This window comes from Rhopilema esculentum, chromosome 12 (assembly GCF_057945365.1).
Source record: "Rhopilema esculentum isolate cy_ngs chromosome 12, ASM5794536v1, whole genome shotgun sequence".
NCBI classification, from domain to species: Eukaryota; Metazoa; Cnidaria; class Scyphozoa; order Rhizostomeae; family Rhizostomatidae; genus Rhopilema; species Rhopilema esculentum.
Genome location: NC_142826.1, coordinates 10,529,285 through 10,555,646, shown reverse-complemented (window position 1 = coordinate 10,555,646; position 26,362 = coordinate 10,529,285). Strand labels below are relative to the sequence as shown.

Below are 26,362 nucleotides of genomic sequence, written 5' to 3'. Positions count from 1 at the left end.
GGAGCACAAGCTTGGATGCTACAGACATTAAAAAAGTTTGTTTCCGACGAGTTCCTAAATGTTGTGATGAATTGATAAGAACAACGACTTTGCAAACAAAAGCAGTCTTACTCGCTGAACTCAGGGTGAATAAAATATTGTGCAAGAGGATAGTCAAAAAGATCATACTATTATATATGATGATCCTGCAACAAGGCCAGGAACAGCTGATTTTCGAAATGCCACAGAGAAGTTGACTTCCCGATGCTGACTGTTTTCATAGCGGAGATTGGCTGCGTCCGATCGTTGAATCGAACTGATCGTTGAATCATACTTCTTATCATATTGACTTTTTACAAAATTTGTCATATAAGTGATCTTTTATTTTATTCAGTACTTTGTAACTGATCTATCACATAGATATTTTTTTATTTTGATGGGTCACCAGTTAAGTTTCAGAGCAACGTAGAAATCGGTTAGAAAACACAGTCAAATCACTTAGGCCCCGTGAAAAAGATGCTTGGAAATTATCGTATATCTTACTTAATACTGGGTTTTTGGTTCAAAGTTTTATCATGTTTTAAAACATCGAGAACATAGAAATCTCAAAATATGTGAATCAGAGTTAGTTCAAGCATGAAGAAAAACTCAAGTCACCGCAAAACATACTCATGCTAGCAGAAGGCCTAACATACATCTATGGTAAAAATATCAAGATTAAACTGAGACATACATTATGAAAATGTCCGCATGCTCTTTAAATTAGGCTTTTAAAGCTATAAATATATTTTATTCAACAAGCAATATTATTTGCTTTTCAACGCCAAAATATATATCATCAAGAAAATTACCAAGCTTGCTGCAATTCAGTTAAATTTTTCGGGTAACCTCTGCTTCAGTTATTATTTACAGACCTGCAAAACTGCATCCAGATATAGTAAAATGCGGGTAGGCATTTTATAATGGAGACAGACAGAGTAAACTGCGGGCAGACAGAGTAAACTGCGGGCAGACAGAGTAAACTGCGGGCAGACAGAGTAAACTGCGGGCAGACAGAGTAAACTGCGGGCAGACAGAACAAAAGACGGGCAATAAACCGTTAATATGCCTACTGTATAAATTCATCATTTTATGATAACAATGACATTGAAGCAAACTCCATTCAAGAACTAAGAACCAGGCAACATATTAAAATAGCTACCTGGAATGTTAAAAAGTATATCCAAATAAATATCCAAATAAATATAAAATTTTCTATGAAAAGCCTCTAATGCCAATAGCAATACTAGCCAAGTAACACTCTCCTTCTTTCTACCTAACGACTTACCTACCTACATACTAACCAAATCAGTCCCCTACCTACCTTGCAAGCTTGTCTACATACGCTAGAAAGTACTCATTCATACGATATTTGTTATTGTTTTCTAGTTGCTTACAAACAAACTCATTTTAGGCAAATTAATACTGGGCAGCTGGAAATTGAATGACGTCAACCGAGGTCTGAAATAGGCAATTGAAAGAACACCGAGTCCACCAAATGTTAAAAGTGACAAAATTGCCTTAGATAGGACCTACAAAAAAAGGAAACCAAATTTACGAAAAAGAGGGAATTAGGAAAATTTGGTAAGCAGAAAAAGATTAATCTATGTGAAGATTTCAATATAGTTGAGAAATTCGATATAATTAAGACGTTAGGTAGCTTGAAATCAATTACATATATTGCGCAGGTCTAACAGCGATGAGGTCCTTCTAGCTGGTCTTTCAGAAAGGTTGTATAATTTTTTAAGGTTTATTACCTTGTCTTGTTTTTTGCGTCTTTCGATGACTTCGTGGTAAGGAATAGTTGAAAATGTCACCTTTAACAAAAAATGACTTTATCGTAATGCGGAACTTTCTTTGAAGGAAATATAGTTTACCTCTTTTAACATCAATCAACGTGTCATTATTGAAGTTGTTGAAATACTTATATTTTCCGGTACAAAAGGGAACAAGAAAACGCAAAAAAACAAAAAAGTAACGAAAAGAATAAGAATAAATAAATAAGGACATCATCTGAAATGGAACGATAGCCAGAACTTGTTTCGCGATGATATTACAAGTCGTTAATGTTACAAAACTGCTCGTAGGTATAGCTTATTTGCAAAATTGTTGCACGCCATCGACCCTCATCGACCCAGCTCAAAAATCGAATGATTAAATTCGAAGATCTCATTGGATGCAATGAGCATACCTTTCTATAAAGCAAGACAGTGGTGTAGTGGAGCGTTATACTACCTAACTTAAGCAAACAGTAGCGTTATGCTTCTTAAATATCAGTATCATACTAGATATAAGTACAAACAGCCAATTTTTTGATTTGACAAATACCGGTCTTGTGCTTGCGTTTTTCTGATTGGCCTATTTCGATCCACAACTGGGTATATATTTTCCATCGTGTTCTTTCGGAACCTTATTCTGACGTTTTATGGTCTGAGGAGTGTCAGACGAAAAAGCTTTTAGTATGTCGTAAAATGTTTGCTTTTTTCAAAGCCATTTTCAAATTCTGTACCGCAAAAAAATTGTTCACATTTAATAATAATAATAATAATCAATTTATATAAAGTTGGCGCTACATAGCTATTTACAGTGAAATGAGCTAATCCAAGCCAACTTTTAAAACTACTACATCAAATAAATACATACGAGATTAAATGCATAAAATTTTAAGTACATAATAATCCACTGAAAACAGAATTTAGAGGGTAGTACTATAAAAATCTGAGCTATTTAAAACGAAAGAATTACAAAAAACCAAGCTGTGGCACGAACGTCCTACATAGTTTGCATGCACAGTCGGTGCCATTCCAGGTTTTAATTTCTTTCTTAAACTCATTAATAGATTGAGCATTCCTTATGTGCTGAGGTAAAGAGAGCCAAAGACGCTGCCCTCTATATTTGATAGTCTCGGTTCCATAAATGGTTGTTCTTACCCTTGGTACCACAAATTCACATGAAGATATTGAATTGCATTTTGGACATTCTTCGTTTGCGAATTATGGACTTTCATTTCTGACAACCCCAGTCAGTAATGCAGCTGTTTAGAGAATTTTCTCCCATGTGACCAGCATTAAAACAAAGCCCCGCAACAGAATGAGCACTCCTATGCTATATCACATACGTACACATTAAAGCCTCAAAATAAATGTTGTAAAGACTTTGTGCAAAGTAACAAAATGATGTCGCTGTTTAGCAGAGATGACTTTTATCGAACTGTTACAGCTGATGACGCCTCTGGGCTATTATTTCCCTGACCACCCAGCAACCCTGATCGAGTTGAAGAAAAAAACAGCGCTGAGTCAAGATCACGAGATAGGGAATGATTTTGTAACCCTCGAAAGTTGGTCAGCGTAACGTGGAGTCGAACAAACGATAAAAGAGCATAGTCCAATCACCTTTGCAGGGTTTCGAATGATATGCATCGAATGACAGGGATGAGATATCATGTCCTTAAACAGTTATGTCCTTCTAATCTTTGATGGTCGTTCTGAGCAAGTAAGTTATTCCAACACAACGCCAACTTCACATGCAACTTTCTTGTACTTTGACAGAACTTTTCGTTCACTTCAGCTAGGCCTTCATTCAATATTTTCCTTTACTTCAATAAATCGACGCAGTTTCTACATATATACTTTCGTTTCTTCCTCTCGACAACTTTCCCAAGCAACCTTCCACAGAAAACAAAATAGGGGGTTCGGACAGGGCATTTTAATTTCTTATGTATTTATTGGCCTTACTGACCGTATAATCAAAATTGAACATTGTTTTCTGGCCTTTGTGGAATGGGGCTAACAATAACGTCTTGAACGAATTGAAGCTACCCTAGCCAGTTGGGGAAAACGGTGTCCATTTTCATTCCTATCTGATGCTCGTACCAAAGCTAACAGAGTTCACTACGAAGGGTTAAACCCAAGGAAATTCCGTCTAATTAAAGCCTGGTTTGTTTGAAGCCTGGTCGTAATTCGCGTAAGAATGAGGGACGTCGCGGACTAGTCGAGGACACTATTGTGGATGGCTTACGAAAGCACGTGCAAACTTGTCCTAAGAAAGGGTAATAAGCAAGAGAGTCTTCAACTTCACTGATTCTAATGAGAATTAGAACCAAGCTCAGTCAACTGTGTCAGCGATTTATAATAATAAGTAGCCTAGGGGCAAATGACTCACCATTGTGTAGAGCGGGATCCATCGACTTGGGAAAAGATAATAAAGGAAATTGTCCAAGTACTTCCTCAGAATGAAGAGTTTCGAATTAACGTGCTCTCTCATCTGAAATCGAAATTACAGGTTACATATAGTATAAGTTGACGAGGCTAAAAATATTGTGAAAGAAATAAATAAGTGATGACAAAGAGGGCTAAATTAGTACTGAAACTAAGGAGGTAACTATCTTTGAAACTAAAAAAAGCCGAGAGACTTCTTCGAAAATAATAGAAAATAACCAGAAAATTATCAAAATAAAGGAAAGTTATTCATAATTATTTTTATGGACAGCTTTTCGGGATTGACTGCCCCTCGGATGAAGTGATTTTTTCTCAAATAAACAAAAGCTTGGAAAGAAGTACCAAAATCTAGGATGGAAATAGTTCCTCAAAAGATAAGGTATTTAAGAGGTCTGTGAGCCTAAATTTATTGTTTGACAATATTGCTTGTTTTGGTGTCTACGTTGAAAAGAAACGAAAGAAAAAATATTTCTGCAAGCAAACAATTGCTTCACATTTACGGCAAAAGCAAACTGCTGTAGTCACACAAGCAATTATTCAAGATGGCGTTACATAATGGATCTTTGCGGGAAATGAACAAACCCGCCGAAAATGACAACAAACCTCGATATAATTGTACATTGCCAAGTCGCAAATGGCCTCTGCATCTGGATTCCTTGTAATTGAATACTTTTCAAGGGTTTTACCTGAGACAAGATATTTATTTAAAAAACGGCAAGCAATTAACGACAGAATTTTCTGCAGCCATGCTACTACCGTAGCCAGTCTGCTCAAAAATTTCTGCATTGGTAATTTACATGACCCTCTTTGTTCATTTTCATACAATACTTTAGGAAATAAGGAAGTGTTATCAAATTTCACCTCAATATCAATCGCACAAATCAAGTATGGGATAGTGAGTATTTATGTTACCATAACATACATACCAATATCGAAGTTACTATCTTCGAAAATATTGCTAAAAACCAAGCAGTCCTCGAATCCCTAGGGAATGAAATGAGATATCAAGCTAACTTTGCTGCTTCTTAATCTCATTTTCAAACATACCTTTAGGAGGCCAAAAAAATGGCCGAAATGAGGTCGGAAGGATAGATTTATCAAATTTGGCCTTCCAGTTGGCCAGTTGGCAACCCCGAAGCTAACTTCACTGCTTCTTAATCTCCTTTTCAAACATTCCTTTAGGAGGCCAAAAAAATGGCCTAAATGAGGTCGGAAGGCTAGATTTCTCAAATTTGGCCTTCCAGTAGGCCAGTTGGCAACCCTGAAGCTAACTTCGCTGCTTCTCAGTGGTGGGGAAAGTATCGTACCACGGGACCACTGGTTCATTCACGAGAATTTTCTGGGTCCCAGAAGAAAAATCACAAAGAAGAAATAATAAATGCATTGAGTCAGTGGAAAACAATTAACAATTTGATTGCTTTGTAAACCAGATCAGCGTACTTTGAAGCAGCAGAAGCTTACTGCAGAAAGCAGAATGTAAACTTTGCAAAAATCAAAGGGGTGTGCAATTACCTGAAGGAGTCAATGCCCAATGAGCTTAAAATGTCTACATAGCTAGTATAAGGCACAGAAATACTTTTCTAAGAGTGGTTCCAGCAGGAAAAACTTTCTTCCATCCCTACTGCTACTTTTCACAAATTTTAATAAAAGTTGTTTTTTGATCAATTAAAAATCAATCTAGAAAAGCCAGGTACGTTTCAAGTACAAAGAAACACCTAAATAAGCCTATTCTAAGCAAGGGACTGCACACTTACAGAGTTCATCCCTTGTCCATAAAATGGTACCATTGCATGAGCTGCGTCTCCCTTGATGACCAGTTTGTCTTTGAAGTGGTATGGTTTGCACTAAAGGTAATTTCAATGCAGCGTTAGCGAATTTCAGAATAAAAAAACTACATCAAACATCAATTGTGAGGTACGAATATCCACAGTATAAGAATTTTAACATTTTTCACTTGTCCGATGACGCATATCATCCGGTCTTTCGATTGCCTGCGTCACAGACCAAATCGGATATCGATTTAATCTTTCGGTAGCTATCATCCGGGCTTTTGACTGCTTTTATAAGGACTGCTGATGGCTGATGAACCGGCATTCTGACGTCTAATGTCTGGAATGTCCATGTTTACTATCCGGTCTTTTGACGACATTACCTGGACGGTTATCATTTGCATATTTACGCTCAAAATAGTGTTTGGCAACAAAGCTGCTCCAACTTCGGACTCAACTTGCGAGCCCTGTGTTTACGGCATGATGTCTGCAGTACGCAAAAAAACATCTCAAAATGCAACCGTTTACCTTGACTGATATGAGATCACCAACTGGATTCTTTAAATAATCTTCAGCAAGCTTCTCTCTACGAGGACAAAACTGACTTTAAGTCTACTACATTTAATCAATGGATGAAAACATTTGTTCTTTGTTTCAACAAAGGTTTACTGAAGCAATATAACTAGGTTTTCTGCAACAAACCGAAATTCAACAATGGGGTAGTAAAAGTGAGGGGTTGGTTGTTTTGAGAATATATTTATTAGATGCTTGCATAAATCCCCGACGACAGCGATCGAAACAAACGAATAACCTATAAGCTGCTTTAATTCGTATTCGGTAATTTCCTCTTTTATTTTCTGTGCAACATTTGTCTGTCATACGTTTGTCTCAACCTTAAATCTCATTTCACATTTCAAGTATGGTGGTTCGGCATTTCTCTACCCTATCAGCGAGCCCCATAGGCAAAAGATTTGTGTTGCAGAGGGAAGAGAGACTCTGCCGCCGGTGGGACCCGCTACACGAGGCACCTTTCCGTTTCATTCTGGGGGAACCATGCAGTTTATAAGTTCTGTTTATTAAAGGCTTGATTACAAGCGGTCGAAGAACCGATAACAATTCTCATTCAAAGTCAAACAATATGATGCCAGATAAAAAGCCATTTAACCTGAGTTACACTGCATACCATAGAGATGCTGCATATTCACAGCCACGCCCAAGAAGCTCACGCCCTTTTTTCTTAACTGCAGTTAGGTCTGAGCCCTCAACGGACTTTGCTTCATTTATTTCATTTAAAAATATCTATATATGTTTATAAGTTTCAGAATTACTCCTGTGTGTCAGAATTACAAACTGATTTGATTAAAAATATCAGCTACAGAAATAAAACAAGTTGCAAAAATTTATCATGGATTTCACTCTTCTACTGTTCTACTCGACTCGACTCCCTTTTGATTCTCTGGTATCAAGGGTAGCTAACGACAGTGTTGTCACCATGCAGTTAAGATGGTCGCTTCAATATAGAACGATTTTACACTATTAAACAGCAAAACAGTGTATTATGTTTCATACAACGTTTATTAAACAGAAAATCAGATGTAGCCTAGAATTTTTCAGTTAGGACATGGTCAACAGTCATTCCCGCGACAAAACAATGTTTGCAAAAATAGACATAAACAGACAGCATAGTTTTAATATTGCAATGCTGTTTCCCACAATCAAGAAATCACAGACCAATACGTTTTCACAAATATTACCGTAACATTTCACACGTTTACAGTGAATGACTCCAACAAAAGATTGATGCGAAATCAGATGAAAAGAGGAGAGTGTAAACGTGTTGGCTTCATTACATAAAAACTTCTTTAAATCAATAAGAATAAAGGGCCGTGGGAAATTGCAAAAATTTAAATTAGAAATGAATTTCTTTGAAGTACAGAAGCTATGGGAAATTTAAAACCAAAATGTTACGATTGGGTATTTCGCAGCTGTGACAATCGCATCGACGAAACTTTTGGTGGTAGAACACGTGCATTTTTCTAGGGTTGTAGTCAACTTTTATTGGTCAAGAAAATATGCTACCCACGGATAAAAATTGCTAATAAGCTAATAAGGACCGACGATTCAACTATTTGCAAACCGAATTTTCCCTATTCGAAGAAAGATTTTTCCCTTTACTGCTTTTCCTGCTACGACAAACTTTAGACAATCTTTCGATAACATTCGATTTTCAATTAGATAACGGTTCACAAGAACGCCGATTGCATTTATTTGCCGAAAACAATAATGACGAAAGAACATACCCGGCCTCAGACGAAAAAAGGAGAGCAATTTCTGTTTGAAAAATTTCCCTCATGATTTTGTAAGCTTATCGTCCGTGCTGTTGAAAATGCCATTCCGAATTGTTATTTTATGTTTGCTTGCAAACCGTTAATAGTTGCAGTGAAAGAAAATTCAATGTTGAGATAAGAGCACTCGAACCTTCGGCAAAAATTATCTGGTTTACCAGGAGAAGCACCATCTCTTCGAGGTGGGTTGGGCGCAAACAGAATTAGCTTTCAGATAAGGGCGTGGCAAGGATATGCTCTAATTTGATCAAAGGCTTCTAAAATGTTGTGTCAAAATTCTCTGTACCAAAAATATTAATTGGCGGTGCAATGCTATAAAACCTGCGAATGCGCATGATCACAAAAGGAGTGCACGGATGATTTCTACCACTGCTAAGCATAGATGGGTTGTCAACCCTTGCGGAGGACGATAATGTTTGAAGTATCAAAGCTACTAATCACAAACCTATTGTTATTGTTTCAAGGAAAACAACATCTGTTAGTGAAAACGCCGTGTACGCACAAAAACCTTACTTGCGCCAATAGTAAAAACGATGCTAGTTTTATAGCACAACGTGTCATAATTCACCCATTTAGCACACAAGGGCCGGACAATTCTGACACCTTAATTTTAATTACATATCAAGCTCGATACCAAAGCCTTTGTCAGTGCAATCAAATTACTGCCGTGAGAATTTAAATTCGCGAAACAGCCGGTCCAGCTTCACGGCATGTGAACAAAAACACGGATGTCTTAACTATGCCATTTTTCACATGCTGCGAGGGTACCAATTCCACGGAACATGAACCAAGACAAATCGGAAAATAACGGGGGAACTTTTTGCAGAACCCAACAACAAACAACAAACAACAACAATCAGACCTACGAAGGAGCTCATAGAAACTAGGAGCTAAAGAGCATGTAATATCTCATAGAATAACAAAAAACTGATGGGCGTCATCAAAATCTATTCGTAATCTTAAATTTTTTTTTAAAATGAGCCAGGTATTGTGAAAGAACACCGATCGATACTTCTAAATATGAAAAATTGGTTAATCTGTTAAAATGAGATATAGCTATTGACGAAATTAGGTTTTGCAAGGTTAATTTGACTTCTTTGAAACTTCTTTGACTTGAAATTGTTTTATTTGGCTTTGGCTATATTTCGCTTTTTCTGAAATTTCTCACATCTTAGAATTCTTAATGCCAGTAGCGATGTAATAAACACTAGGGAATACCTGCTTTTACGAAAATTGCATGATAGCTGCAGGGCGCGCTGAAATAAATTTGAATTCTCCGTTCCGGGCTGACGTCATTGATTCTGTATCTCGCTATCTATGGATCTTTCTCAAAAAGGGACTCGAACTCTTCATCTTTAAATTAGTTTATACTGAAAAATTTAAGTTGTTTGGACAGTTCGGTCGCATGCTACTTTGTTTCGAATATTTAGATATTTCTTTAGAGTTGACCCAAACTTGCTGCTGCAGTGAAAAAATTTCACTACAGCAACAAATTCCATTGAAATGTATAAAAAAAGCTAAATCTTGAAAATGGGTTAATTCGCTGTCTGACTGCCAAAACAACTTGAAATTTTCAGCACAGACTAATTTCAACATAAAGATTCAAATGTGAAGATAAAAATTGTTCGGATCAGAGAATACCAAACCTGCATTCATACCAAATTCTGAAATATCACCAGCTTTTACATCCACGTTTGACAAATACATTGGGGTGGGGCTTTGAAGAGGGAAAAAACAAGAAATAGCCATTCCCAAAAAAAACCTTTTCTTAAACCATGTCTGTGAAAAAGTGTACTTGAAGGGGGATTATTGAAATTGCTTCTTTTAAATCTTTAAAGAAAAATTCGACAGCAAACTGTCAAAGGTCGAGCTATCTAATTAAACAATGTTTGTTTGGAACTCATAGGAGGGCGCTGGAACTCTAGGCTGGTTTGGGCAAGCAAGGGCATCAAACAATTACAACAGCAATATCAGAGAAAACATTGGGTGAATAATAAGACAGTAGCCTATTGAATACAACAGTGAGACAAGAAGTGCTAATTTCACAGAACAGAGTTTATCGACCTTCCCCATTTTCACGACTTACTCCATTAACACCCATGTGAAACTAACAAAATTAGCACCTATTAATATACCCCCTCACTTTGTAATTCTAACAAATAAGGATTTAGGGTCCCTTCTTTAATCTCACTTACTGTTTGTCCTACTGGCAACGACAACAATGAACAGATGTTAATAGAAAATTCTTCACAACAGCAACATCAAAAGGGATGTCACATCACCTCCGTTCTGTTACACCAGTAAACTTGGTAATATCAGCCTGGGGAGCGACTTTAGTGCTACTTAACACGTTATACACGGTTGACTAATATTTTATACGACTTTTGTTGGTGTCAAAATCAACCCCTTAATCACGAGCTTTGAAATCATTACTTTTAAGATTCTTTTGTGTTTACTTCCAATTGACACCTTTGGAGCAACAGAGTTGCAGCAAAATATTACTACAGCGCGGCCTAACTGCTAATAGCATAAGCAACTGTTAATTCCCACAGAAAGCTTTATAGGCGAATGCAGAAAGTTGAAAGCTTCAGTTGAAGGTGGAAAGCTCCCAAAGCACAGATCCAAAGAAGAGGTTCCATGCAACAGCGTTTTACTAGTAGGATGGAAGAGAACAACAACATTGAAAGATATGCGGATGAGCGACGACTAAAGAAAAGACAGATCGATGGTTATAATTCTATCGATGGGCCAAGTTCTGACGAGGAAATTCCAATCTACGACAAAACCGTGGAAGAGAGAGAAGCTTCAATGGACGTGGACGACTCAGATTACGAGGACAACGAAGTTTGCGAAACCCAAAGAGCGAAGGACAATTCTAGCAAACCCGACGAAAGCAAGCCAACTCAGTCTTACATAGCGTTAATCGCAAAGGCGATACTAAGTTCGCCGGAACGTAAAATGGTGTTGTCGGACATATACAAATACATTCTTGATAACTACCCATTCTACAAGACTCAAGATAAAAGCTGGCGAAACAGTATTCGACACAACCTCTCCCTTAACGAATGTTTCATTAAAGCAGGGAGAAGCGAAAACGGCAAGGGGAATTACTGGGCAGTGCATCCTTCAAATGAAGAAGATTTCGCGAAAGGCGACTACAGAAGGCGGCGAACACGACGAAAGGCAAGGCGCCCAGTCACCCCCTTTGGTGTATACTCAGACTACTTTCAGCCATATGCGATTTTACCGTCTTTGTATCGATATAGAGGCGATTCACTAACTCGGTTTTGGGGAGCTAGTGAACACAAGCTTGGAATCAGCGAAAATAAAATAACAAAGCTATTTCCTCAAGAAAAACGACGAAAATCCTTCACAATTGACAGCATTCTTGGGCTGGATAAAGAGCAAAGTTCTGAAAAACTCCAAGCTAAGATGCAGGAGAGAAGGGAAATGCAAGTAGATCCTTTGAGAGGCCATGTGTCGTCCCGCAGGCACCACTCGTGGTCGCGCGCATCAACGTGTTACTCACCACGAAGCCCATCGTACGAAAGATCAGCATTCTCGCCTGTGTATAGTCATTTGGTAGCAGATCCTTGCATACAGTACACGCTCTTTCCTGATTATTATAGAAGGCTCGACGCAGTTCCATACTTGACACAGTATACCAGAGACTCTTTAGATGAACTAAACAGGTTTCGAAAATCCGTTTCTTAAAAACTTTAGACAAGCAATCTTTATTTAGTGAAAATATGCGCATATGTTTGACTAATTTAGCATTAAGTGCTAAAACACAATGAAAAATTTCTAGTGTAGCTAATGCTTAAATTCCGATTTTTGTAATTGAGTGTTTGAAATTGCCCTTATGTAGTTAGTGTCATAAAACTGTAAAAATGAATGAATATGACTATAATATCAAATCAAATGATAGAAATTACTTCTTTTCTCTCAAATTCTCTTTTATTTCAACTCTGATTTTGGACATATCGAGCAAATTGAAACAAATAACTTAGAAATGATGTTTATGTGTAATGCTTTAACCGCAGGCAGTGCTGCAAAAACAATTTCAGGGATAGGCGTTTAAAACAGGCTTGAAGATTTTCATACAACAAGAACATTACTACAAAATATCCCTTTTAAATAAGCGAAAATTTAGTTTTAAATTATGGATTTCAGGTCTAGCTTACAAAATCTGAGGTTTGTTGGAATAATATCTTCAGAGAACAAGTTCCTATTCTTTGGATTAAGAAAAAATTGAGAAGAATCGACCTGAAATTTTTGATAGAGCATATCTCTGAATCTTGCTTTAAAGTTCCAATACCTCTCTGAATTCTTGACATAGATTTATGAAATAAATTTTCTGATAATCTTTTTTCCTTGAAAGAATATTGAGCAATAAAACTTTTAGGCCAGTTAGTTAGGTGCTATCAATTACTTGTAATGATAAGGTCTTCAACAAACCAGCGTAAAAGAAATTGTACTCTTTTAGTCAACTTTCAAAAACAAAGCTAAAGCCACGGGGTCTAGTTTGGATTTGTTTGCACAAAAGTGAAAAATACCTTTATGAGTATAACTAATTATTAGAAGAACCAGTAAAAGTATATTGCGAAGACAACTACCTTCCGATTAGCGGAATTGCATCGGGAAATTCTCTTTCGAAGAATGCAAGAACGTCATCCTAATAAAAAAGAAACTTAAAAATCAACTGCTCAGAGACTGCAGAATCACAGACAGTTGTTTAACAAGCATTCAAATCCATCTCATTATTTTCAACAAACGACTTCATTTTATAGTGCAGCTATAAAAGGTGCTTCGCATAATGTTTGAAAGCTAGTCAAGTTTCATAATTTTAATGGATTTGCAAACATTGACCCATCAAGATCTATATCAGTCTGTTTCTATTTGGTCTTGAGAAACATCACATGAAAGACTAAGGGACAGAAAAGGAAAGAAAGAGTGTTTTGGAGCATAGTTGAATTGCAACAAAAACATACGATCTAAAGACAGTCAGGCAGCTTAGAACCGTCCTGTTATATTCGCCAATAGCGTAAGAACTAAGGATGTAATTAATAAAATGTCTCACCGCAGTTTTTATTCCATCAAATATTTCATAGGGCATGAAGAGCGTGCAAGTAAATGTTTTGTCCTAGAAGCAAATACAGCGCATTTAAATATAAGCATTAAAATACAAAATCAAAATGACACGAGAAAGATGCAAGGTAATGGATATGTCGTGAAACCAACGATTGAGCGAGGCATGGCATGTTGCTGATGCTTTCTTTGTCGTTGCTTTCGACTTCAAGATTACTTATAATGCTTTTAAGTGGTTGGGGTTGTTTAATCGTTAGAATAATGGAACCAATAATGATAAGCATTATAAAAAAGGTAATCGCGATCAATGGTGAAACTGTTGTCATCTTCAAGGCTGTTCTGTAGCTATGATAGTCTTAATAGATTTTCATTGCAATAGGTATAAAATGTTGTTGCCGTTGCACTTAAGTAGGTGTCTGATATCAAAATTTTTGTTTGGTAACTTAACTATGGCTAGTGTCGGGATATCGCTAGAAAAAGGTATGATACCCCAGAGCATCGGTGTTATGGTATAAGACAACAAGCTGATACCTATCACCAAAGCCAACGAGCTACAATAGGCAAGATCGTTGCAATCAATGGTAACCACGATTATTATAATGCATAGATATTCACATTGCTATGATCGTTATGATAGCCTAGATTTCGCTGTCATTCTTATAAAGATACCAAATACTGATTGATAACACCGAAATCAAAATATCTGTCAAGATTTTTATAATATTCAAGGTTTTTTCGATCGAGTGGTGACGACAATAAAATGGTTGTCTTTTTCAAAGCTGTTCTGATCGCTATAATAGTTATTGTAGCAGAGATTTTCACGATCATGAAAATGATTGTGAAGATTGAATTTTACCAAAGTCGTTGTGATCTTGCTGAATTTTGTGTGGGTTAAAACTACTAAAAGCATGGTGATGAAAAATGTGATTCAGGTCGGCATCGTCTGTGATATGACAAATAATACCAAAAACAACAAGATCGATAGAGAGCATTCATGATATTATAAGCAAATATCTTGCCACACTTAGAGAGAAGAAATTCGTCAGGTGAAAGAGAATGTAAGAGACTTACTTGGTTTGGTAAAGCGATCATCATGAATGTATTTCGAGGCCAAATGTGTAGGTAGCCAGGCTCCATCACGTACTAAAAAATAAATAAATGGTTTTTAGTAGTTTGTTACTGAGAAGTATGTTTCAAAACGAAGAAGGGGGCTGGTGAAGAGCAGGGTGATGTAATGTCATAACTCATTTATCATCAAGTTTGCGGTTGGTACGTGAAATATAAGGGTTGCACGTTGCATATTTCCAATACCTTAACTGATTGTCAAAGTCACAATATAGAAAAATAAACAAATGAAAAAAAATAAACAGACAAATAGACAAATAAAATTAAAAATTAGGTCAGATAAACACTTCAACAATTACAAAATGACCGCTATCACCGTTTGCCATGTGTCCTAAGCCATAATAAAAGTGAAAGAAAATGTATTAAAAATAATAATAATACAATTACTTTAAAGCTGGCTAGAAAAAACCTGATTATAATAAAGGCCAACTTTTTCCTTTTAACAATATTTTCAAAATTACACTATAGCTAATATTTACGGTAAATACTTTAAAATTCAAATTCGGCAGTCACATTCACAACCTTCCCAATCTCAATTTCGGCAGTTACATCCAATTTCATCATCAAATACAAGAGAATAAATACAATTACAAAAATGAAATTTCCAACCGAGATCAAGGTATGTTTGCTTTGCTGCCCTCAATATATTGTCACTCAAAATGATTTCAAAAAGGTTTTGAAAAACATCCTTGCATGCCTCAGTCTGGCGTGTGTCTAGTAGTGGCCAATTGTAGCATTTATACATCGATTCAAACGATCCTCGAGCATACTCTTATTTAATATTCTATTGCAGGGTACAATTCTAGTTTTGTTGTTCTGTTCTGTTCTCACTAGTCGAAAAAAGTCAAAGCTTGAAGCCATGGGCTTGTCTAATAATATTCTAATATACCATGGCTGTCAAAATGCCGTAAAAGGATATCTCCACAAGTACTATTCTCCTACTTAACTTGTAACAAATATTTGCGCATTTCGTTGCGTCGACAGAGGTTTTCGTAGTACCTTAATCGCTAATTGATCACCCATTATAATCCCTATACAGCGCTTTTTTTTAAGAGTTATATTTTCCCATCTTTTCCGATACGTTTGACACCAAAATTGTCATAATTTGACCAGCAAAAGTGTGTTTAATCAGAGTTTGAAATTAAGTAGTACTTGCGAAAACCAAGGCCAGTTGGTGACGTCACAGTGATGAGTCGGGTCGACAGCAATCAGGTTGTACAGAATAGGTTTTAGTGAAGGAGATAAGCAGAAAAATTGTGCAAATTTTGATTCAACTACCAAACTTTCAGAAAACACCAAGGTTGATACGCTGAAAAAGATGTGATATAGACCCAAATCATATCTTGCCCATAAGATCTATTTTTAGACTGGGGTACTCCGGTCAAGACCCCTAATTGTACCTTTGGTCATACACGGAGAATGCCAGGTCATAGAAAGTTGAAATTCACAATAAAAAGACAGTTCAACGAGCCGAAAAAGATGTGAAATAAACCCAAATAATATGATGCCCCTTAAATTCTATTTTTAGACTGGGGCACTCTGGTCCAGACCCCTGGCCAAAAACAGAGAACGCCAGGTCATAGAAACTTGGAATTCTCAATATAAAGGCAGTTTGACATGCAGAAAAAGATTGGATATAGACCCAAATCATACCTTGCCCCTAAGCTCTATTTTTAGACTGGGGTACTCCGGTCGAGACCCCTAATTCCACCATTGGCCATAAACAGAGAATGGAAATTCTTAATATAAAGGCAGTTTGATATGCTGACTTTGATATGCTAAAATGTGATATAGTTCCCATTCATATCTTGCACTCTAAAAATAGAAAAGGGGGGCAATTTTCAGTCGGGGTCAGTATTCTATCTTTTTAAGCGTATCAAACTTCCCCTTATTGCAAAGTTTCATGCTAGTATCACAATTTGCACAATTCGACCCTATAAGTGATTTAACAGGCCTGACTGAACAGTTTCTCCTCGACTCATCACTGTGACGTCACAGCGGGAAATAAAATTTCGCAATGCAACTGCAAAATATGCATACTTTGACACTCAATAAAAAAGAACCATTTAACTTATCGGAATTCTGTTTTTTTGTATAAGGACAAGAACGAAGGATTCTATAGATTTCTTTTAAAATATTGGAATGGTAAATTTCGCTGCATAGGCACTTTAAACAGTGCAATAATTAAAACTTTAAGATTTCTGCAAATTCCATTTGAATACTTTGGCAATATCTTTATCAGCAGTATGAAAACATAAAGACCAAGATAAACAAGTTTCGTTTTGTAGTTTCAGATTTGATCGTTCTTTTACAGTTTGATTCCTGTTTGCTACTTTCGTTGTACAAAACATAGCTTCAAAGCCAAAAAGCGAGGCAAAATTTCTAAAACTTTTATAGTCTTTCTGCAGTAAGCCTTGCAAAGGATTGAGGAGAAATTACTAAGAAAATAACAAATGTGCCTTAAGTAGTAACGAACAGTGCAACACGAAATTATCGTATTTAAGGAATACAAACTTTCGTACAACAAGTTGATTAAGTACAACAAAATTTCTGTTGGCCTTATTTTCGGTTAAGCATGGTAGCCGCAAATAGGTCCCAGCAAAAATTTTTGAAAAAAAATACAAAATATAAGAAAAGCCAGTAAATTTTGGTATTACACTTGTAGGCTTTGAAAAAAAAGTGTTTTCCTTGAAATGTCGTGCAGTAGATAAAAGCAGATATTTGTAAGGATCGTGCAAATTGTGATAAAAGCAAGAGATTGGGCAGACAAAGACACTGCCACGCTGAAAAAGATAAGAATTGGACAGATTCTGAAAATTGCCCCTATTTTCACAAGGGGTTCTCATGCCATTTCCCCACAGGAAGATAAACCTTCATCTATCGTATAGAAACAGATAAAAACACACAATTTGGTAGGCATAGACAATTTGATGCACTGAACAAGGTTAGAGTTTGAGAATTATCAAATATGCCCCTTTCCCATTTTATTTTTTGGCGGGGGTACTAGAGCCTAGTCCCCTGTGTTTTTCTCTTTCACGGAAAGAATATTAATACAAAGCGTGGCAGGTATAGACAATTTGATGTATTTTCAAGCATGCCCTCAGTGCTAATTTTAAACAGGAGTATTAGTGCCCAGTCCTCTTTATTGGTTATACCTGCCACGCCTCGTGTTAATTTCTTGTTCATGAAGAGTAAAACACAGAGGACTGGGCCCTTGTAGCCTCATCTAAAAATAGAATTAGGGGCAAATTTTCTCCAATTGACTTTAAACGAATAAAGACTAACGAGAAATGTCCAATCACATCAGTTGTTCATTTTGTTTTTAGCTTTCGTCTCCACCCATCTTCAAAGCTATCGATTTGTAAAGGACAGATTTCTAAGATTCTGTGTCAGGTCTACTCTTCTGTTAAATTTATTGGATTGACATGTGAAATATTTGTAATAATCCAACTTCATTCATGATAGTTGTATGCCTAATGTAGAAATGAAAAATTACAGCAAAGTTTCATTTCTTCAAATTATGGGGGGAATGGTAGAGCTCAGGTCCCCCCCCCCTACCTCAGTCAGCGTTCTCATCGAAAAATTCGGGCTTTTGTCGTTTAATTGACAGACGCTACACTTGGCAAAAGCCAGGGCCACCAAAAGCGAAACCGGGCCCGGGGGCAGCCAATGGGTGTTGCTCCATGCTTGACAGCAAATTGACCTTGCTTGCTTGACATTCTAGAGTATGACAATGAAAACAGATTCCATAACTAAGGGCATCAGATGAGCCCGGGCCCTGTGGAAATTGCACCGGCTACCCTCCCCAGTTGGCGGTGCTGCCGAAAGCCCATCCAAGATGTTATCTTGTTAGGAAATCGTGAGCCTTAGCCCGCCCAACCAACAAACTACATAGGAGAAGACCCAACCGAAACGAAGAAATAGAAGATAATGTCAGAAACGAATAGCTACACTTCATAAACAAAAGTAAACACAACAAATAGTGATCTAACAGAGCAGAATAATCAGCTTACTTCGCCGTTTTTATTGGGCAGCATCTGGATTTCCTTATAGCCATGCGGGATATACGTTTGGCTAAAGTCCATTCTAAAAGTCAAGAGATATATAATCTTGTTACTCTTTGCATTTAGCTAAATCTTTAAACATTCTCTCGAGGCAGTTCCGACTTCTAGATCGAATTTTTGCCGGTCTTTGGCAACAATCATGTACACACAAGTAACTTTGAGGCGGTACCTATTTCACTATTATAAACCCAAATGAATAGCTCGTAAGCCTTTTAACAAAGTACGCCTTTGAAAGGGGGATGGGTCTGATCAAAGAGCGACTTAAAGTATCATAATTTTGTGGAAGCTTTGGAGTTCTTCCGTAATGGCCTTGTCCAATTTGAAGAACGTTAGTCGCTTTTTTGATACATCGATTGTAGGGGATGCTTTTTAGTTAGAGCTGCCCCTTGTTAAATATTAGTTCCAATCAAGTTCCAATGTGTAAAACTGAATGAATTAATATAATAGAGCTAAAATCTTTGCAAAAAAATTTTTAAGGGGTGTGTCACGCTACCTTGAACTGCGCTTGCGCCAAGGGTGCGATTGTGTTCCAAGTTTCAAAAATCGATATTACACGGTACAGTTGCTATAAAAATTCTGACAATGGTTGCAAAAAGTGTGTCCTACTTGCGAGAGCAAAAGAGCACCGTTGCAGAGCACAGGAATGACTTGTTGACATGGGGCAATCGGTCTGCAACTTGTGTCGCAATGGCGTTGTGACATAAGTTGGAAAAGAAACTTACACCAGCTTTAAGCACCTTTCAATTGCACTTTAAAAAATAGCAATATGATTTGCCAATCTGTTGGCTGTTTATTATTGAGGAAAAGATATTTATTTCGTAAATAAACAAATTCATAAATGGCATTCGGATAAAAATAGATTTAAAAATCTGAAAAAGCTTTGTTTTAGATCTAACCTTGTATTTCGCATCAAGGTTTTGCGAATGGTCGAGAATGCACCATCACATCCAATAATAAGGTTTCCAGTTTGCTGTTTTTTCTGTGCATTCACACTTTAAGAAAGATTATAGAATTATTTAGAATAAATTATAAAGACCATCAACTTTACAGATTATGTGCAGGTTTCGTGATAACCATACGAGATGCATTTGGATGATATCTTCCTATATTCTTTCAAAATGGCTTCTGAATAGGGATAAAATCAGGTCAGTAATTTACTACAGGCGATTACTAAAGCGAGGTTATCGTGGAACCTAATTCAAATTTGGTAATAAGGCAGTATCTGAACAAAGAAAGGGTCGATTGCAAGTATATTTGTTATCAGGAAGACCGCGAGGTCCGCGTTTTAGACCTTACTGCTTGAAATGGAGGAATACGTAGCCAGAAACGATTTTGCAGTTTTCATGAGCATGTTGGCCATTTATTCACGTCCAAGAAAAGACGTTTGTAGACTAACCAAATAACATAAAAGTTTTTCGAATTATAGGTTGCAAAAACCGTAGCACCAAATGCAGTTGGGGTCGAAGACTTAAAATAAACAAAGACTCGTCACACAAGATAAGTCAATGGAAAGCTTACTCTGAAAATGTTAATGTGGACGACTCCAAATCCGCTGCAATGATTTTATGCTCGAAGTGATAGTGGACGTTTGGGTTATTTTCAGCTTCTGCAATAAGAACAACAGAAATTCAGGTTAACGCGTCAAAAATTGCTATTTTAGCAGCACACTCTATATCAGTGTAACAACATACCAAAACGACACATAGCATACAATGCATCAATACCACATTAAGCAGTATCTCCTGAAGGTGAAATTTGCCTGCAGGCTACGAAGCATATTCTGAAGGTGAAATTTGCCTGCAGGCTACGAAGCAGGCGTCCAACAAATAGCTGATTCTTTCTAGTACTGATTCTTTCTGATTCTTTTAAAGCAATCTTTCTTGCAACTCATTGCATACAAAAAGACATCATTATCACACTGTAAGTCCTCGAGTAAGACCTCGGGGGCTTATTTCGCAAAAAATACTTTTGTGTGGGGGCTTATACGAGCGAGAGGGGCTTACTCGAAGGTGGGGGCTTATTCAGCAGCAGCAAAAAAATATTACCAGGGTTCATTTTCTTCCTCTGTTTGAGGCTGGTCGGTCAGAATGTTAAGAAGTGAAGATATATTGGGATAAACCTATTGCTATCGAAGCAATACTTTAGCCTCTGAGTACAGTATCGAGCACTTAGATGCAAAACTTAGAGCTGAAACATAAGTTTCTTGATTGCAAATAAACTTTCTCCGATTAGCTTTCTACTGTCATGTTCGACTGCAATAAAGTTAAAAAAAGGGTCTTTCCCCGCTGAATTATCAAGAAAAAAAAACTAAAAATGGCTTCAAAAAGTGAATATATTAAAACAAACTTAGGCTTCTCATCTGACGCTCTTCAGAGTATCAAACTTCAGATAATATGATCAAAAACCCCAAGCTAGGAAATATATATACCCCGTTTTGGATCTAAACAGGCTAATTGTGTAGATAGAAGGAGTTCATGATTCCATTGGAAATATTTTTGATATGCCAGCGGCACTTATTGGGCAACTTTACGAGTCACGTGCGCTCGAGTTTCTTATTAATCAATTTCGATCTACCAACGGATATATATTTATATTGGATATATATTGAACTTTTCTAGTATTTATACTCTGACGCGAAGCGTTTCAGACAAGAAGTTCAAGTTTGTTTGGATTAACAATACTTGACACTTTCAACAAGTGTTCGCCTAACAGTTTGCTTGTTGAATTGTTGTTGGAGACAGGTTGATAGCGTCCCCGTTGAGAAGGAAAAGACGAAAATACCTGCCAATTTTGAGATAATGAGCTCTTAAACGGACCATCGACCCAGAATTTTCGATGCGTAACCACAAACAAAGTAACCACAAACTTACCATCTATCAGTAATTCGTTCAACTTTCTTCTGTCAACTGACAAAATATGCTATAAATCAAAGCATGAAAATTGATCAAAATCAATTGAAGAATTTAACAACGCAAATCTTTAGGTGACAGGATGGGCAAAAATATGAAATATAATGCCAATGGTCAGTGGTTATAAACCATAAATGTCAAAATAGCAAGGCTCATCAGTCATAGCTTTGGTATCAATAAAGCAAGCAAATCAGTTAACCCAGCAGGTCGCACTGACCAATCAGCGATACCAAACATCAAATCAGCCACCAGAATCAAACCTACCACTCCAATAACAGCAGTTACCCAATCCAACGAATCAATATAACCATTCAATCAATCATTCCAATCAAAAATTCCATTTGGTTATACTACTTACGAAAAAAGACATGCACCTTCTTACAAATAACAGCCTTTAGATTGCATCATAATGGCCATCAATATACGTATTCTTCGTATAGGTGTCTGTAGTACATCCAGAGTACTCTCCATATATTTCTGGATTGTAGTACGTCCAGAGTACTTTCCTGGGGAATATGGTATCTTAAGCAGGAAACCCTTACTTTACTGACCTGGGTCTTTTTACCATATGGGATAGGCGTTTTCTCTCCAGAATGAGAATGAATCATTCTTGCATACATTGGAATTCCTTTGGAAGTTACCTGGATAAAAGTTAATCGTATATATGTTGAAATCAGAGGAACTACAAAACATATTCAACATGTAATAGAATGACAACATAAGAACATGAAACTTCTAAAGTATGTGGGTATTAGATTCTAATGTACAAAACAGTTTGTATGCAATCCCCTTTCCGTTAACACTCATACTTAGGTCAATTTTCATAATGTCTGGGGTTATATAGATATTTCCACCCATTTAAAATCTTAAGCTCTTTGTTTGGAAACCAATATTTGTTCTGGTCTCGTGGGTTACTTTATTTATTGAGCATTCTGGAATTAAATTTGCGTTCTCAACCGAAATATCTATCATTGTAATTAACATTTCAACATTAGAAAAATGCAAATTTACTTAAATAAGTTGGCAAGAATAAAAGAAAGGAAAACTATAAAATATATCCTCAAAATTAAATAAATATCTGCTTACCGCAACATCAACACCAACTTTTTTCAGTGCTTCAATGCCTCTCTTGGATAGGGCTAGGTTAATGCTTCGTCCAGCAACAATCTCTTCCTTTCGTGGGTCTACAAGAAGATAAAATATACAGTAAGGTAACTTTCGGTAGATTTTGCAATGTACAGCAAACTCCCAACTTTGAAAAGAAAAAAAACATGACATAACATTGCGAGAAACAAACACATAGTTGTGGCTAGCTAAAGTTGTCGTTGGGCTAAAAGAGGCACGGTCACAAAGGGAGATACTTGTGCACCATTTGGGACAGGGGATAACAGTTGACAATGACGTTCAATTAAGAAAAGTCCCTCAATTGTGAAGCATATTCACAAGCAATATCTAAAAAGCTTATTCTTTATGCAAGCCACTGACCTTCCTGTAGCACTTCGTAAACAAATCAGATATCATGTTCCAAATCATCAATAATATGTAGATGGAAGACTCAATGAGGACATAATTATGCCTTAAGTACATAACAATGGGGTTGGTTGAGCAGTGACTGTGGTTCTAATGGTGTCCCTAGATCTCATCTTGTACACACCTTGCACTAGTCACCCAAGGCTATTGGCTTTATTGTGATCATGCAACAAAAGGGTGAGCAGTGATTTTGTTTAACTTTTCACTAAGATCATCAGGCCTGGCCGTTTGAGGCAAGTGATTCCACGCTCCCCTTGCAATCTGAGGCGAGCTATGAATTGCTCTTCCAAAGAGAACATGAAGGGAGAATCGCTCCCCTAAAATTTCCATTCATTTGCCCTTTTCCTATTCAGAGAACCCTGAAAACGTACAAGGGTTAATTGGTTTATTCTTCGGTTAATTGGGTTAATTTTTCCCGTAATTGTGTTTTTTGCAATAAACTTTTTGCTTGTTGGGCGGTTTTTGTTATGATAGGCATGAACTTCGATCTATTTGGAAAGGGAATAGTTAAGTGGAAGGCACGTTTTTAGCGATTAAAACCTTTCAATCTTAAGAAAACAGGCATATTTTTGGAAGGGATGTCAAAGAAATTGGTAGGAATTGTAGATTGGGGGATATAATAGAACAGCAGATCCCTTCCAGCAATAGAAACAAAACTTTCCCTCAAAGAGAACAGGGTACTCTGTCTTGCTAATCAAGAACGACAACCAAAACATGGAATTCCACTATCCAGCGACATTTACTGAAAAACCCAGATTGGGTGAAAAACTATAACGGTGACATGTTTCGCATTATTGGCAAGCCTGATCATCGTTCCATCTAGCAGTTTGTGAATCTATCTACTATATAAACATGACAGACCGCTTTTGTGTAGACAGAATAAGTTTGTTTTCACCTTAGGACTCCATTGGTAACATTCTCAACAGGCAAGCGGAACTGATTGGACAACCTCAACAGTCATGTGTTTGTGTTTTCTGATTTGCCTATTTCGATCCAAAACTGAGTATTTTAAGGTAGAGTTTTCCATCTATGTTCTGACGTTTTATACTCTGAAAAGTGCTAGACGAATAACTTAAGTTTGTTTCAAAATTTGTTTCTCAAAGCAATTTTCAAATTCTGTACAACAAAAAGATTGTTTGGCAAGAGAAATGTTGTTTTGGTGTTGTGCCAGCTTGACATGAAACTGGATCATCAATAAATTCTGTTAGTGGAAGTATCATTTCAATGTTAAGTGAGTTCAACCAGTTGTTGTCCACTGTCTGAACCCAATCCAAACATCTTCAAAATTCTCACTTTCATCACCATCCTCTAAATCTGGCTCAACTTCATCTCTTTTTTTATGTATTGATAAAGATACTACTCACCTAACTCACTACCCAAAGCAACTTTCACAGCAATGGATCATGCAAATTATGAGTTTTGATCACAGACTATCAGATCAATAAGGTCATGATGATATGACTACTGTAAGCCAATAGCATTTAGAATTAAATTAACATTTTGATGTACAGCACAGACACAGGCAGAATTTACATGTTACTTTTGATCCAGCAAGGATACATCATTAAGGTGGAAAACATAAAATTTGCAACTAATGGTAAACTGTTAGATGGCAGTGGTACAGTTAAGATGACAACTTGTTTTCAGTTAAGAAAGAGCTGAAGTTCCCTATCTTGTTATTTTCAGATTTAAAAGTCCAGCATTGTATGAGTGTTTGTTTATGACAACAAAGAACTTTTTGTTGAATTCTACTCATTTGCCTGCACTAAGAAATAAGCCCCATTGCTAACAGATAAGTCCCTGGAAACTGATGGAAATCAGGCTTCATTTTCTGTGGTTTGCTGACATATCTTTGAAACCTTCATTTATATGTTCTTTAGGGTAGTGTCTGGTAAACAATTCCAATCTCAGATTCATTGATTGCTCATCATTGATTGCTCAAAGTACAAAGTTGGATTATGCGATTTCATTTAAAAATGTGGTAAAAATGAAGGATCAGATTGACCCATATTAAAAAAACAAAGCTTGATAACCCCCAAAAAGGGTTGGAAAACTGCTGAACTTGTCACCTGGTCTGCTCTCATAAACATGAACATCAAATCCATACTGGGCAAAATAAAGTGCATCAAGTGATCCAACCTACAATGAAAAATTTTTTACTGAAAGTATTTTTACACAAAATCAAAATTGAGAAACGTTTATACAGCTATGTTATCAACTATTAGTCATAAAACAATTTTTTAATTCGAAAATTTACAAACCATAAAACTTCATGTTTGCTGAGCAGGTAGATGCCTTGTCATATAAAAACAGAAGACAAATTTAGGTTCTCGAACAGCATAGTCAGGCCTTCCCTAACTGGGCTTATTATGTAATTTTTATCCAGTCTGCATAAATATTGCTAGAACAAAAAATTCGTTTGCTAATCCAATTCAAGTGAAACATTTGCTTTTACAGCAACCAATGCACTACTTTGAACCTAGTGTAGCTGAATATAAATTTAGGTGAAATGACGTGAAATTTAGGTCTACCAATAAACGAAGTTTGATTTGTTTTTACTTTGGCGATTAGGCCTTTATCTGTCGAGTGTACTTAAAAAACATACCAAGCCAGCGCCTGCAATGATTACTGTTCCTTTATTCTCATTTTCCATCTTTAAATATAGATCGTTTTAATTTTCAGCCCAGCAGTGGATTATTTTCCAAATAAAAAATGACAAGAAACGTATCAGCCATGAGCCACATGCGTGCTTTGTCTCGTTTTAATATCAATACACACCCTCGTTCCGCCCAGTCCCTAGGGCATTTTCCAGTGCAAGCATAGAAGCTTCCTTACACAAACAGTGGCGGATAACCTATGCCCCCCCTCCTTTTTCAGAAAGTTGCTCCTTCGCAAACCTGATGATAAAACTTCGGGGGGGGGGGGGTAATGTACGTTATATGGATCGTCACATTCAAATGACAAGAATGTGATCTAGATGTGTCTCCCAGGGCCGTAAATCCCGGGGGGACGGGGGGGGGACTGGACCCCCCCCCCCCAAAATCTGGAGCAAAACGATTTTTCTAGAAATTATCGTCATTTAATTTTAAAGAAATTATCCTAACAAAGTTTTGCTGAGTTATTGCAACATACCTCAGCCACTATGTCATGGTGACTATTGCCAAGCGCAAGTTGACTATTGAAGATGGCTGTTATTTATGTTTGCAGAGTGGTGTCGAGTCGGTGACGATGCCCATGGAGGGAAAATTAGGTGACCATGCCCAAATATTTTATCCACCGGTCTCCCCTTAAATAAAT

General features: G+C 36.9%; 2 protein-coding genes across 2 annotated transcripts; one reads left to right on the top strand and one right to left on the bottom strand.

Annotated features, from left to right (window-relative positions):
* Positions 1-632: 632 nt before the first annotated feature.
* On the bottom strand, positions 633-25,877 carry LOC135681273 (kynurenine 3-monooxygenase). Its single transcript, XM_065195652.2, has 18 exons — positions 25,671-25,877; positions 25,135-25,204; positions 22,622-22,719; positions 22,087-22,176; positions 21,497-21,545; positions 20,145-20,232; positions 19,523-19,618; positions 18,576-18,648; positions 14,509-14,580; positions 13,430-13,492; positions 12,966-13,024; positions 6,533-6,590; positions 5,990-6,079; positions 5,162-5,219; positions 4,839-4,921; positions 4,180-4,281; positions 1,776-1,835; positions 633-1,550 (listed from the first exon to the last, which is right to left on the bottom strand). Exons 1-18 carry the CDS (start codon positions 25,716-25,718, stop codon positions 1,404-1,406), a joined length of 1,404 nt encoding a protein of 467 aa, XP_065051724.2. The 5' UTR covers positions 25,719-25,877; the 3' UTR covers positions 633-1,403.
* LOC135681274 (uncharacterized) lies at positions 10,677-12,657 on the top strand. Its single transcript, XM_065195653.2, has one exon. It carries the CDS (start codon positions 10,987-10,989, stop codon positions 12,061-12,063), a length of 1,077 nt encoding a protein of 358 aa, XP_065051725.2. The 5' UTR covers positions 10,677-10,986; the 3' UTR covers positions 12,064-12,657.
* Positions 25,878-26,362: the final 485 nt, after the last annotated feature.